Source organism: Cynoglossus semilaevis, chromosome 8, assembly GCF_000523025.1.
Source record: "Cynoglossus semilaevis isolate Cse_v1.0 chromosome 8, Cse_v1.0, whole genome shotgun sequence".
NCBI lineage: Eukaryota > Metazoa > Chordata > Actinopteri > Pleuronectiformes > Cynoglossidae > Cynoglossus > Cynoglossus semilaevis.
In genome coordinates, this window is record NC_024314.1 from 8,866,701 (window position 1) to 8,881,060 (window position 14,360).

The following is a 14,360-nucleotide window of genomic DNA, read 5'->3' on the forward strand; positions in this document are numbered from 1 at the left end:
GTCATCAGTAAGCGCCCAGCCAGGATCTGATTGAAAACAGGTATGTTTATTATTGAAGCAGCGACCCCACGCCTTTGTTTAAACTCTTTCACCGGAAGACGGCGTTTTTTTTTTAAATTATTATTAGTATTATTATTTTGTTATCGCTTCCTACTTTACTGTGATATTAAATGCGTGGAATGAAAAGTCGACTTTTTTAGCACCTTCCATTTACATTTCACATTGAGTCTTAAAGGATGCGTCACCTGGACGGAGTGTGCCAGTATTTTGATCTTCTTTCCCGCTTTGGGGTATTTGATTATATCCCGCATGGAGATTTGACATCCTAGAATTAACTGTGACAGCTGCTCGACAAGTGCTGTCACTTTTACTCTGCAGTTAGTCTGCCTTCAAAGTTGTTCTACTGCAGCCGTGGTGGAGTGAAGGAGCTGGTATGTATCCTCAAAGGAATATAATCTCATAGTATTCTGAGCTGTTAAAGGTAATACAATATTTAACACAACCCAGACATCAATTTAATATAAAGTTACAGATGCAGAAATTTCAGAAATTTGCAGAACAGAAATTGAAGTTGAAGGCCACAGAATCCAGTTTACTAAATGTCTACTCAAATGTATCACTGCAGCCACAGGAGCAGATACATATTGTGAGGTTGCTCAACTCCAAGGCCAACTGCTCCCGTTCACTTGGTGACTATTGCTATTATTATTAATAATATTATTAGTATTATTATTTTAAGTAGTAGCCATCTTAGTAATAGTAGTAGTAGTTAGATTCATAGTTGAAGTTTAGGAAGTTGATGCAGTAGTACTGTAGTAGTCTTAGCCATAGTAATAGTAGTAGTGGTAGTTGCAGCAGTACTACTGTTGTTATTGTAGTAGTAGCAGCAGCAGTCCTGGACCTGGACTCATCTTTTTAACAACATTACCATCTGTACACACAGCAGACGGAGCAGGGTGTTGAGCACAGTGACAGATGCCTACTAACCTACTACTAACTGTAAATGAGTCAATGTTAATACCATCCTCCTGCTGGTCAACCTGCTTTTTAAACAACATGCTATTGTTCTGTTCACCTTGTTCTGTCAGTTAGAGAACATGATGTTGTTCAAGTGGAACATTCCCTAACCCCTTCCACTTGTGGGCGAATGCCATTGTTTGTTTGTTTTTTGTGTACTCAATGTTTCTTGGCAACGGAGGCAACACAATGCATGATGTGCCCAAGGCTTTCAGAGGGAAGCAGTTTTCAGAGGTAGAGTTGTGCTTTCCACTTGTATTTTTCTTGTAAATTTCTTACAAACTACTTAGAACCTGATGCATTTATTTGAGTGGAAACTTGGATGGTTAGATTGAGTGCACTGTGACTGTTCCTCCTATGGTTTAGTTGTAAAAAACACAACATTTGTTTTCACTGTCTCCTTTCTTAAAATATGTCTGTCATTTCTTTAGACGAATTAAATATGCAGAGCCCTAACTCTCGGACAACGTCAGGAGCAAGAACTCACTCTCAAAGCATTCAGGTTCCATTCACCGCTGAGCTGAGGAATCTGACAAAAAGCAGCGCACGTTTTGGGACCTTGAGTCATCACTCGTTTTTCTCTCGGCACAATCCCCATCCTCACAGGGTGAGGCATATTCAAGGTGAGAAGCCTACACACACACACACACAAACACACACACATATATATATGATGCATACATACTTGTATAAACATAAGCCACCAAACATGTCCCTAGTTCTTACTTTTATTTCACTCAGAATATACATACTCGGTGTTAGACCTGGACGTGTTTAGTTAAACACAATGCTTATATGCTTGTAGAAATTGAAAAGGACACACAACACCTGCTTTCAACAGTTCTAAGGCTCTTTTGATCTAGTTGTAGTAGTGGGAGGGTATTTAATCTTTCTGCCTTTCACTGCAGTAAAGACAAACAAAAATACATTTATTGCAGTGAATAAAATAATAACTTTCAGACAAAAAAACTGGGTCATTTTCCATTGGTCACCTAATGATCACTCCGACACTACAGAGCACTAAGAGCACACACTTAATCGGCCTTTCTGCTCTAATTCTGCTACAGCAGGGTTATTAAACTCTATTGACCTCTCCCCTGCATTGGACCCAGAGTAGATGCATCAATGTTAACACCAATCTATCCATCTTTCCTTTTAAAGACCATCCATCCATACACCAAACCCTCCATCTCTTTCTATCCATCTATGCCTTTTGTTGTAAACTTGCAAGGACTCCAGTTCCATTCTATTCATTTTTGACTCCCTCTTGAAATGTTCTGTGTTTTTCTCTAATATTCTAGGCCTCAATGGAAGACCTGTCTGCACAGTGAAGGATGACTGGTTTGTCACCTCATCATTATTTCCTCACCCGCTGCTCAAGAGCCATGCCTTTAGGAGAGCAACTGACCCCTTGTTCCCTTTCCCCGCTGCTCAAAGTCTCAACGAAGTTGGTGGTACAAAAAAATCAGGTTTGGCCACGATACAACTATAATTATGATCACTGGACATTTTTTGAATAATTCATATTAATAACTCAGTTCATAATAACCAACTCACCAGAATGTTTTTGTAATATTTTCTCCCTTTTTAAGCTCTTTTTTCAGAGGCCTGGAGGGAGGAACTTAAGGAACTGGCTACAAAAGTCAAATCGTTGTCTCAGGCAAACAAGGACAAAAGAGAGGTGGTCATTAAAAAACATTACTTTTCAACTAAAATTCAGGTCTTAATGTATGTATTACACATCCTACTGGACATTGAAGTTTGCATATTGAGGGGGTGAAGAACCACAGGCTGGGATTGGGACAGTTTCTTAGGTAGGTGACTTAGTTATTCACTAACTCAAGTAACATAAAAAGCAAAACTAAATCTTTGTTATGTGCAGTATGTGTATCTTTTGCTGGGCAGAGCCTTACTTTAGTGTTGTCTTTTAAATATTAGTTATTGATTAAATCAGTTATTTTGATTAGACCTTAAAATTCTGGCTTTAAATTACGTTAGAAAAAAAAGTGATGACAAATTTAAAAGATATTCAGGACTTCAGTGAATTCTAATACTGTGTGAGGTTCCACTTTCCTTCCATCTAAAAATCATACACATACACTGCACTTTTCAGTGTTTTCTCAGATAAACAGCTTCGGTTCATGACTAAATGTCTCCTATAGGTGCAGCCAGAAGAAGAATTGATCAGAAGAAAAACACAATATTCAGCTAAAACTGGAAGAATCATCCCACCTCCCACAAAGTCTTACCAGTGGAGACCTCAGCACCTGATTTATCCCCAGCCCTTCCACGATCAAGAACTCATGGTAAGAAAATGAGTCCCTTTTCTTCTGTGTCTCCAGTCATGAACAATTAGATCTATCTATCTAAAACAAACAAATTTTCCCAGCCTGGGATCAGTAAAGTATGTCTATCTATCTACCTGTTTTGAAAGCACATTAGAGTAATCACAGAAACATTCAGGGGCCACTTTTCCAAAGACATTACACTCAATTATCCCAGAGTCCTTTGCTACAGCCTGTGCCTTGTGGAAAACCTCAGATAGGAAATACATGGTTCCACATTTCTATGCTGATGTTGTGATAATGTGATGGTCCACTGGTCTCTTGTCAGGTTTTGGAGCTGCTTTGTCAGATTCTACAGACAGATTCCCTGTCCACAGTCCAGCAGTGGCTCCTGCTCGCAGGTCAACGTGGTAAGATACCCCTGGAAATGAATCTATACTTTATAACTGTTTTTCTCTGGCTGTATTGTTAGTCTAGATGGTCACCTTAACAGTTTCTGGATATTGTTGCTTTATTTTATAAAGTTGCCTCATTAGTACGTCTTTTCAAGACAAATTAAAAGTTAGGATTTATTTGTATTTGCTTTTAATTTGTTTTCAGGAGTAAATATGCAAAGAAAATTTCTTGACAGATTTTCTCCTATTTCTCCTGTTGCCTTGACGAGACCTCATCACGAGATGTAGAACAGGCCACAGAAAAGAATCACTTTCATCAGGTTAATTATAGGTGTTATATCCAAATGACTTTACATTTGATTTACAAGTAGATAACATTTATTATATCCTCTGGGTTTTAGAAATACAGTTATTGATTTTCCTTGCTGTCATATCAATTTGCACTAAAGTTGCTGCAAAATCTGTTATTAGTCACGTCTGTGATGCAGTTGCTAGGTTGCCCAATGATAAAAACTGCCATACTCTTCTCAGTCACGTTGCACTCCACAGAGAAGGATCTGGTGATGGGGATGATCAAACATGCTGTGGATGGTGTTGACCTCACTGGTCGTAACCAGCCCAACGTCCATCTTCAGGCCTTTCATGAAGGGTCTTCTCCTCCGCTGGATCAACCATGGAGGCAACCAACGAGAACATGGTAAGGGTGACTCATTTTATTTTTCTAAATATGGGTTCAAACATCTACGTTATGTGTCTGAAACAAGTTTTTGTTTTGCACGCATAGCCAGACACAGCTAGACAAAATGAACCGGACATCCAATGAGGACAGACCCCGTGAGTAAACGATGCACACTTAAGAAATTTTATTTCTCTGATAAAAATAATCTATTTAATTTTGTACAATTATCCCATTTAAAGTGGGTTTTATTTATCTGGATTGATTTGCAGAGAAGATCGGAGATGCCGAGGTCCTTGAAGTCCATGCAGAAGAAAGCAGTCGTCCTCAACGTCACCCTGTTTAGCATTAGCACAGCTACAAGGGCCTCCTTCGTTCAACACTGCGATGACTGTATCGCAGTTGTTCTCTAATGGAAAAAAAAGGTTGTTTTGTTGTTTTTTTTTCCTCTTCTCCTCCCCACGTCCTCTGTGGTGTTCTTTACTCCATTGAATTTTCTACGTAGGTGGTTCGAAATGATAATAGATGATAGAAAAACAACACAATATATCTTGAAAAAATGTACATGATAAAGAATACTGTAGTTGTTCAACAATATAAAGTACATTGTTAACGCATGCATTAATCTGGAGCAGACCAGATTAGCTTCTTTCCTTTAAAGACTCCATGGCACCAGTGTCCTAAAGGCATTCTTAAATGATTTTGGTGGTTTGTCAAAGTGTTCTACTTAAGTTGGATTTCATAAATAATGCATTTTCCCAATTTTCCCTTATGTATAAATGATTTAGTTTAGTTGCCAACCTTGTATGGGGAGGATGTGTCACATGACGGATGTAGGGAGGAATGAAAACATCGATCAGGCTGATTTCTGTCACTCATCCACAGGAAGACTTTCTCACACAGTATTGGATAATAGAAAAAACTCATATAAAAATACCAGCTCAGATCTCACACCAGATTGACGAGGCTCTTCTACAACAACCGATGACACATTCTAAGGCAGCTGTAGAAAAAAAAATACATTTGAATCACAGTGACGAGATAACATGGACGAACAGGAACGGTAAATGACCACAAATGCTCCCCGGAGCTTCCTGTTGTCGAGCCAACGCCATCAACAATTGTATAATAACAGGCCAACCGAACAAAGAAGACACAGTGGACAATAGAGACACCTCTGTGGTCACTGAGCTTCACAGGAAGATAAAAGAAATCATTTGTTCAAAATCATATTGCATTATAGATTCAAAGACGTGTAATCTGTAATTTTAGATAACACAGAAACGGGCTTATTATACTGAAGCACTGTCCTCCACAAGTCTGGCCCCCTCCACACTGATGAGCAGAGGAACTTCTTTTTATGTTTCTATGAATTTTTTATGTTTCTATGTTTCTATGAATAACAACAAAGGTGCAGAAAAATAGGGTTAGGGTTGGGGATAGAAACTTTTTTTGTTTGTTTTGGTGTTGGAACATTATACTATTTCCCTGAATACGTTTTCTTTATCGCAGGCTAAATCTTAAAATTGTTAAGCAGGCTTTTGTGTGTTTTCAGTTATTTCACAGTTGAAGGCTATATTATCCTCTAGAACTAATTTTAAGATATTTTTGAAGTAACTGTCCTTGCTGAAGTTATGAAGATGCAAAATTGTGGCGCGTAATATTTCTTCTCGTCTGTATATTATAACATGCTGTGCCGGCCTGGTCAGCAGGTGAACTTGACCATTGACGTCATGAATCTTCTCACAAGGACACCTGTTGGCTCCAGGCGATAAGAGGCAGCTGTTTCCTGAGACACTATCAGAAACATTTCTGCTTGGCACCACTGAGTGGAGAAGGAGGCACCAGGCCCTCGATGGTATTTTATAGATATCACACACAAGATATGATATATCACTTCCAAAACCAGAAATGGTGCAATAAAGTGACATATTTAAGTGAAAATGTTTCTAAAACCGTATTCCTATAGAATAAGATAGTAATTTAATTTTAATAGAAAGTAAAATTATTGGGATTCATCCAGGCTAAGAATTTCAATTCAATATTTTCTCTCATCTCTCTTTCAGCTGCGTTTGTGCTTGGCTCAATTTTTCTGCCTCACTCAAAGCAGGAGAGCATTAGAGCAGAGGATTCTGGGAAGTCACAGAATGGCATTAAGGGTTAAGGGCACTCTGGTACTCTCTGACCACACGTACTACTGTATGTGCGCGTACACGTAGTATTGAGTTGTCTTTTGAGGACTGTGTTTTGCTGCAGCCTCCTTTGTGCAGCAGTTCTTTATTTATGGTAGAAGAAGAGGACAGCTCTGTGAAACCACTCTTATGTATTGGCCATATTTTCATTTGAAAAGCAAAACATTGTACTTCATTATCAGCGCACAATGGGCTACGGCTGTGGTGTTCAGTATTCTTATAACAAGCCACACGTCTCTGTAGAATATTGGATTTTAGGACCAAGAAAGACCAGGCAAAAAAAATCTATTGGATCTGGCTGTCAGAGCTGCACTTATCAGTTGGTTGTAGACACAATAAAACCAGAGTCAATGCTGACTGAGTCCGACGTAGAGGTAGTAGTAGGTAGAAGTAGAGCAGTGATTCCCAACCGCTGTGTTGTGGCACACTGGTGTGCTGTGGAAAATTATCCAATGTTACTTAATTGTTCCCAAAATATTATTTATTTATTGCAAATATTTTTTCTTTGTTCGGCAATGTGTGACAGGCAGAACAATTGAATCATCTTCCACTAGGTGGCAGCAGATGGTTATCAAAACTAAGAAAAGATAATCAGAGCTGTTAAAGATCTTTGTGTCTTTCTTCAATTCCTGCCAGTATATCAGTGTTGTCTTCAACTAAACAGGAGTACATTTTTAGTTAATTTAAACTATAGAATAGTATTATATTTTATTACATGAGATTTTTGTTTGGGGATGTGCCGCACACATACATCATTTTCCTAATGTTGTATGTGTGCCGTGGTTCAAAAAAGGTTGGGAAACATCGAAGTAGAGGATTTGGATTATTTGGAAAATGTTGTGAATTTGGGCTGTAAAACTAAGTTTTTCTTTTTACTTTATTTTGAAAATCTACGACATTGTTTTTGCATCAGCCAGTCACTTGGAAATAACATTTCAACAACAGCATTTTGACCATCACTGCCTACACCAAAATACACAATTGAAAAATACTCGAAAATATACTTGAAAAATACTCAAGTAATACTGTGTAGTTTGCATAATAGATGTTTTATTTCTATAATCTCCTCATCTATCCACTTTGAATGTGTTTCAAATGTGTTTTCTGTCAATGGTTTACTTACATTTCAGGCCTGACCTTCAGTGCAGAATTCAGAACAGTTCCTATCTTCTTCTCTGGGTCTTATCTTAACAGAGTGTCCTTCAGGGACGGTATAAAGACCAAAGCCAAACTCCTTTATTTTGCCATCACTGCCATCGACAGTGAACATGCTGCCTGCTGTTGTCAAGCTCTGCTGTGGCATCTCCTACCCACACCTAAGGAGCACGGCAGGTAAACACTCAGCCATCTAATTTCTCACTTCACGTCTTTTTGCAGCCAGGCATTATCTGAACATCTTCATTGTTGTTCTTTTTTTGTTTTGAATCCCTCCGATGTTCAATCCTGCAGTGCTACAATGCACAGCTGTGGCAGTGATAGGCCAGGAATTCACAAGCCTGCAGCGGCCAAGAGCACAGATTGATTCAAGTTTTGATGGTAAAACACACTTTTTCTGTTATTTTTATTTCAAGGGGCCTTAGTGAAAGTGTTGATCCCACGCATGTGTTTTGCAGAAACCAAACCAAAGCGTGTAACGGCTGAGCCAAATGATCCACTGTTTCACATGCAGCTCGGCCAACAAGCAATGTTGAAGGCTCTGAGGATACTGGAAGATAAAGATGGCTGGGAGGTGCGATTCAAAGAGGTAACGGCTGGGTTCTCTACTGCTCTCCATGATGAGGAAGACTTTTATTAACATCACGATGTTATGATTCCTTCCCTCCAGAGTAACGGAGACGTGATTTGTAGCAAAGTGATCCCAGGGGCTAGGACGGTCTTCAGGTTGGAGGCTGTGCTGGAGGCCAGTGTGGATGAGCTGTATGACCTTCTGTTTGCAAGAGTGGAGGAGATGCACAAGTGGAATCCACAAATACAGCATATCAAAGTGAGCACCTTCATATGTTCCTCATGATCCTATTTTACTGTATCTACCACCCTAATGAGACATGCATACTAAACAAGGGTATTCTAAGCTGTGACTGAGTCTCAATCAAAACATGATTTAAATGACTTTGTTTTTTCCTGACCGTACCAATATTTAACATTTTTTTAGATCGCATTAACTGCAAATCAAACACAACAAAGATTAATGACCAGGGCTTTAAGATTGTTGAGTTATGATTTGTTTTTCTTAAATGTCCTTTTTTTATTAGTAAATTAGTTTACCAATAATAATGTCCATAAGTGTTTAAATCACCAATAAATAGATCACAGTCTACCAGTAGATCACAAAGGGAGTACTGGTAGATCATGAGACAAAAAAGAAAAGAAATACAGTTGATGTAAATCCTTTATATGTTACCAATTGTCTGACTCATATTATGCCATACAACTACATGCATTGAATCAATGTACCTCAACATATTATTTATATATAAAGTTTATTTAGTTTATAAGAGTAAATATATATTTAGGATTATCAATGTATCATTCTGTCTCCTGTTCCAGGTTCTCAAACACATAGGACCTAAAACCATTGTCACGCATGAGGTTTCAGAAAGAAATCTGTTTGGCCAAAGGGATTTCCTGAGTGTCAGACATAGCTGCAAACAAAAATCCAGAGTTTACCTGGGAGGAGGAGCTATTAAGCTGGAGAAGTTCCCGCCTCAGGCAGGCTTTGTCAGGTGGGTGATATGCCAGGCAGCAACTTTCTTCATACGTTGGTGCAATATATAGTGTTTTTTAGAGATAAAGGTCTGAATACCAGATTTATTTTGCAGTCTGAGCCCATTTAAACATATGTGTTTTAAAATCTTTCAAAATAAAACAGATGGATAAAATAATCAAATTTTATTTTGGGTCCAAAATTGAATATATTTAACATTATATTATATTACATTATGTTAGAAATATTTTTATTTAATGCATTAATTTATCATTTGATTTAAATTTAATTTAACATATATATTTTTTATGACTTAAGTGAGATGGGCATACAATAAAGTGCACTTCATATTCAATATGCAAACTGAACTAACCGTTTCATTTTCCATGTCCACAGAGCAGAGGATGGACCCACATGCATCATCATAGAAGCAGTAAATGGAGAAAGCAGAAAAAGCCACTTCACATGGCTTTTAAATATGGATGTCAAGGTAAATTAGAACAATTTTACAATGTCCCTGATGGTGAAAAATAAAGCACTTCTGATTCTTCTTTCCTGCTGTCTCCTAGTAGTGCAATAGTCAGTCATTGCTGTATTGACTTTTTTGTACATAGGCATTAGTCTCTATCACTTCCACCAGCTTTTCAATGATTAAGATGTTGACATATCTGGACGTCTGATTGTGCTTCGGCAATAAATTGCCAATATATCTTCTGAGCACAGCAGTCTCTAGCAGCAGGCTCTAATATTCTGTAGGTAAACACTCGGCCCCGTGTTTAGTGTCTGGGGATTACCAACACAGCAGCTATAGCAACCACAAGTCATGTTACGTTATTAAATATGAAATTTCAAGATAAGGGATGGCTGCAAAGAATTAGTACTTTATTTTCACAGTTAACTACGCTGGTGACACTGATAAGAATACAGAGGCGGGAGGTTTGAAGGTGAAAGAGGAAGTAAAGAGCACAATCTGTCAGCCAGTCGAAGCAGGCGATGAAGTGAGTAAGGAGGTAGTTGTGAGTAGTTATTTTGATAATCTGCTGGAAGAAATTAGAGCCATAAGTCAATACAGTACTACACATTTGAATGGTTCTTTTATTTTGATAATTGTATTTTTTATTCAAGCAATTCCACCGTACATGAAATATAAAACAACCGTGATGCTACCACTAATTTGCTCATTAAAATGCATTTCCATAAAGCAGACAATTTACATGTGACAGTACATATTGTACTGCAGGCTATTGGCATCCCTTTTGTTTACTGTTGTATTTTAATTGCTTAACCAAGGTAACTATGTTCACAGTGCTGGCTGCCACAGTCGATTGTCGATCGCACTTTGCCTCAAAAACAGCTGGATTTCACTAGTTATCTCCGCAGACGTCTCACCGCAAGCACCACCCTGGGATGACTGACTCTCTGTGAACCACACATGGCAGATGGTTATGTCTTGTGTTATTGAATGTCTACTTTTGACATCCCAAGCTAAGTTTCCTTTTACAACGTTCAATGCAAACTAAACACCTGTGGGTGTATCACTGTGGGTGTTTTCATGTGTCTGTTAATTTGTTCCTGGAGAACTTATGTTTTCCTCTTCTTCTTATTCAGATCTGACTTTTCATCTTCATCATCCATCATTGTTTGCTGCTCTGCAACCCTTTCTCCTTTTCCTCCTCCTCCTCTCACTCTCTCCTTTTCTGAGCTCACTGGAAACACACCAATAGACCAACTGGGCTGTCCATCTGGGCTTCTCTAGCTCACATGCACTACAGCTTATTGTCCTCTTTCAAATAATACAGGCTGTTAGGTTGGTACACATAAGTCAAGAAAACTGCTGTAGTACTTCAGTAGAGTGTTCCAAATACAGCTAATGATAATTAAATAAATTTTGTTATAAAAAATCATTCTGGAGGGTGACTACTAGCCCAGTAAAGGCTTAGAGATAGCCAAAAACAGGTATCATTTAGCTAGAAAACATGTGTTTTAGAACATATTATAAATTAAGAAAAATGTCAAAAAAGGGATATATAGTGATATATATGTACATATATATATATATATATACACATATATGTGTGTATATATATATATATGTGTGTATATATATATATATATATACATATATATGTGTATATATATATATATGTGTGTATATATATATATATATACACATATATATGAGAGAGTGATGTTGTAAAGCACAAGAATTAAACTTCAACATGGTCCATTGTCTTTATTTTAAAACCACACTTCAGTTTCCATTGTCTGTGTCTCCTGCCTGGCTGTTGATTTGATTAGTGTGATCACATTCACCTGTGTCTCTTTCAAAAGCCCCCCCCACCCGCAACGTCTATCCCCCACATCACCCCCAAAGCCGTATTGTCACCTGGTATCACTGGTATCCCTCCACACCACACCCCTCCACCACGTCTACCCCTCACATCACCTCCCTCCCCCTATACCACCCTCCACCCTTTAGTGCTAATGTTACCTGGTTCACCTGGTACACCTACACCCCTTAACCTCTAAGGCACCACTGCCCCACCACTTATGACGTGAATATCATTGTACTTTCAGATATCTGAGATTTAATTTCATGGTACTTTCAGACATCGGAGATTTTACATGATCATACTTTTAAGTTATCTGAGATAATTTTATTATTTTTATTAATATATATACAGGTGAAGAAAGGCCAAACATATTTGCAAACATTATACAGTGACAATAAGCCTATATTTATGTTGATGTGTATAAATGTTTATTAAGCACATTTATCTGGATCCGTAGGATTTTTCTCTGTTGACTATATGAATTCTAAATATAAGCTAATAGTTGTAATGTATATTCTAATTATATTTATATCTGTTTATTTAATGTAGACGCACTCTCACTAAAATATGTCATGGCTGTATATATATATATATGCAGCCATGATATATATATATATATATATATATATATATATAAACCTCACTTTATCTCAGGATGAAATGTTCTATGATGAATCTAACATTTAAATGTAACAGTTAAATGTAACACAATCTGTACATGTTTCCTCCCCTCCTCATCATCATCATCATCGTCTCAAGCATTCAACAGGCATCGGGAGTGCAGAATGAAAAAGGCAGCTCTGAAGGATAAGGAGCAAAGCGAAGAGAGAACCAACCAAAAAAGAGCCATCAAAAAGACAATTACACCTACATCTGTAAGCTGCACGGAAAACGTAAAAGCAAAGTTCCTGGCCATATGCAGCACAGAGGCAAATGGTTCTGTCCAGCACCTGGACAGACTTTGGTTGAATGGAAGGACTATCTGTAAGCCTTCATATTTGTATTACTGTATACATGCATTTATGTATGTTGGGTTTTTTAAATATCTCTATATAGTTCGATTTTAACACACAAATTTAATTAAAATATGTTGAAATATTGACCATTCTTATGTATACTGTATGTATTTCTTTGTTTTGTCCTTTAAAAAGGAACAGTAAAATATCCATCCTCTGCCAATTACTTACAATTACAATTATTGTGGTATACCAATATCACATCCATCCACTGGGTAAGAGGGTTCAGGTGAAAATTCTATACATTGATTTTTTGATTTGCATGCAATTAACTCTGACATAAGCAACACAAATTAAACTAGTATATACGTAGATTCATGATAAATGAGAAAACACACCCTCCTCCTATTTTCCCCTTTCCTACCCCTCCTAGTCCATTATGCCCCTCCTCATATCACACAGGTGACAACCTGGTGGATTGTAGATGCCGTGCAGGACGCTTGTGATTGGATAACGAGGCGCAGCCGTGCGCTTTAAAAGCGGAAAGAAGTGGTACTACTTCCTGTTCCGGTGATGTTGCAAAATGGCGCTGTGTTAAGGCATAAAGAAAGTAGTTTGCTTTTGTTCCTACGGTACGTATTTCGGAAATAGTATTTCCATCTCTGGTTCTTTTCACTTTGACGATTAACGCGTCATGTGAAGGACCAGTATTCCGTGTAAGACGGTTTGTTTTAAACCGTCTGCCGAGTGGGGCAAACGGTTAGCTTGCTAAACAGTAGCTTGTTTGAGCCGCACGGTTTGCACATTTAAACCAGTTCTGACTGCACGTATCGCTTCAGTCAGCGTTTTGTGATTTGGCCTCGAAGTATGTGCACGAAGACCCTTTGGTTTGAGTGATCCAAACACTTCGGGTGTTGCAACGTTAGCCACGTGTTTGTGAAGCAGCGACTTGTGTGGGGAACGTTTCCGTCAGAGTGATAGTTGCACTTTGCAGCTCATTGTAACGATGAGATAGTAATGAAGAAGACGGCACATTATTATCGGGGGTACGAATTTACGTTTTCATTTTTTAAGCGTGTGCGTGCGCTCGTTCACGTATGACATTGATGAAGTAAATCTTTTCAGGTGTAGCAGCAGACCCATATCGCCATCAACTGGGCCGGTGGACTCCACGACGCCAAGCAGTCCGAAGCATCTGGTTTGTGTTACGTGAATGACATCGTCCAAGTAAAAAGGAAACATTTCATGTTTTATTTAGCGGAAATGAAACTTTTGGACAGCATTTATAGTGTTGTGAAATGTTTACAGGACATCGGGACTGGAAAGGGCAAATACCACGCAGTGAATGACCCACTCGGAGATGGTATCGACGAGAGGTCCTACGAAACCATCTCTAACCCGGCAAGTGTGTTTTACTGTGAGTGCGATTTAGATTTTTTTTCTTTTCTTCCTGAACTGCTGTGGACACGTTCTTAAAATGTGCGTCTTGGGTTTAGATCATGGCCAAGTAACGGAGATGTACCAGCTGAGCGCAGTGGTCCTTCAGTGTGGCGCCGATTGAACGTCACTATTAAAGGTATGAAAAGAAATTGATTTAAGCCTTTCACATGACAAAGGAGTGACACCAACTGGACAAATTCAGTACAGACACGATTGATCGAAACAGTCTTAGAAGTGATTTGATTGCATTGTGTATGCAGTTTCATGATCATGCTAAAGAGTTTTAGCATTTTGTTGAAACTGCAACCTTATTGTTGAGAAATATCCACATGTTCCCCATCAGGTGGAGTTTCTTAGTGCAC

The 14,360-nt window shown here is 38.3% G+C and overlaps 3 protein-coding genes across 16 annotated transcripts in view; all 3 read left to right on the forward strand.

Annotated features, from left to right (window-relative positions):
* tbata (thymus, brain and testes associated) lies at positions 1 to 5,684 on the forward strand. Of its 7 annotated transcripts, none has more exons than XM_017034831.2 (11): positions 26 to 40; positions 626 to 689; positions 1,199 to 1,251; positions 1,449 to 1,640; positions 2,319 to 2,486; positions 2,610 to 2,698; positions 3,180 to 3,323; positions 3,631 to 3,712; positions 4,229 to 4,394; positions 4,482 to 4,531; positions 4,646 to 5,684. In XM_017034831.2, exons 4-11 carry the CDS (start codon positions 1,460 to 1,462, stop codon positions 4,717 to 4,719), a joined length of 954 nt encoding a protein of 317 aa, XP_016890320.1. In that variant the 5' UTR covers positions 26 to 40; positions 626 to 689; positions 1,199 to 1,251; positions 1,449 to 1,459; the 3' UTR covers positions 4,720 to 5,684. The 7 variants fall into 7 exon arrangements, with proteins under 7 accessions (XP_016890323.1, XP_016890321.1, XP_016890320.1 ...); XM_017034830.2 differs by lacking the exon at positions 26 to 40 and adding an exon at positions 48 to 431; XM_008314521.3 differs by lacking the exon at positions 26 to 40 and adding an exon at positions 49 to 431 and having other exon boundaries at positions 4,247 to 4,394.
* On the forward strand, positions 4,694 to 11,289 carry star2 (steroidogenic acute regulatory protein 2). 5 transcript variants are annotated; one of them, XM_025057884.1, is made up of 9 exons: positions 4,694 to 4,798; positions 7,760 to 7,897; positions 8,015 to 8,101; positions 8,179 to 8,309; positions 8,391 to 8,549; positions 9,113 to 9,288; positions 9,671 to 9,759; positions 10,164 to 10,267; positions 10,576 to 11,289. In XM_025057884.1, the coding sequence occupies exons 2-9, from the start codon at positions 7,834 to 7,836 to the stop codon at positions 10,678 to 10,680; spliced, it is 915 nt and encodes a 304-aa protein (XP_024913652.1). In that variant the 5' UTR covers positions 4,694 to 4,798; positions 7,760 to 7,833; the 3' UTR covers positions 10,681 to 11,289. The 5 variants fall into 5 exon arrangements, 4 of the variants coding, with proteins under 4 accessions (XP_024913652.1, XP_016890326.1, XP_016890327.1 ...); XR_001760464.2 differs by lacking the exon at positions 4,694 to 4,798 and adding an exon at positions 5,814 to 6,231 and having other exon boundaries at positions 9,666 to 9,759; XM_017034837.2 differs by lacking the exon at positions 4,694 to 4,798 and adding an exon at positions 5,814 to 6,231.
* A 1,759-nt stretch (positions 11,290 to 13,048) lies between these two features.
* LOC103381923 (probable histone deacetylase 1-B) overlaps positions 13,049 to 14,360 on the forward strand; it is a 388,477-nt gene continuing 387,165 nt past the window's right edge. Inside the window, exons 1-4 of one of the 4 annotated variants that reach the window (XR_521854.3) lie at positions 13,049 to 13,190; positions 13,684 to 13,785; positions 13,867 to 13,975; positions 14,055 to 14,134. Coding sequence is in view for 2 of the 4 variants with exons in the window: in XM_008314528.3 (XP_008312750.1) it covers positions 13,132 to 13,190; positions 13,684 to 13,756; positions 13,867 to 13,975; positions 14,055 to 14,119 (306 nt within the window). In the remaining 2 variants the exon portion in view is untranslated. The other 3 variants (XM_008314528.3, XR_001760354.2, XM_008314529.3) reach the window with 3 other exon arrangements.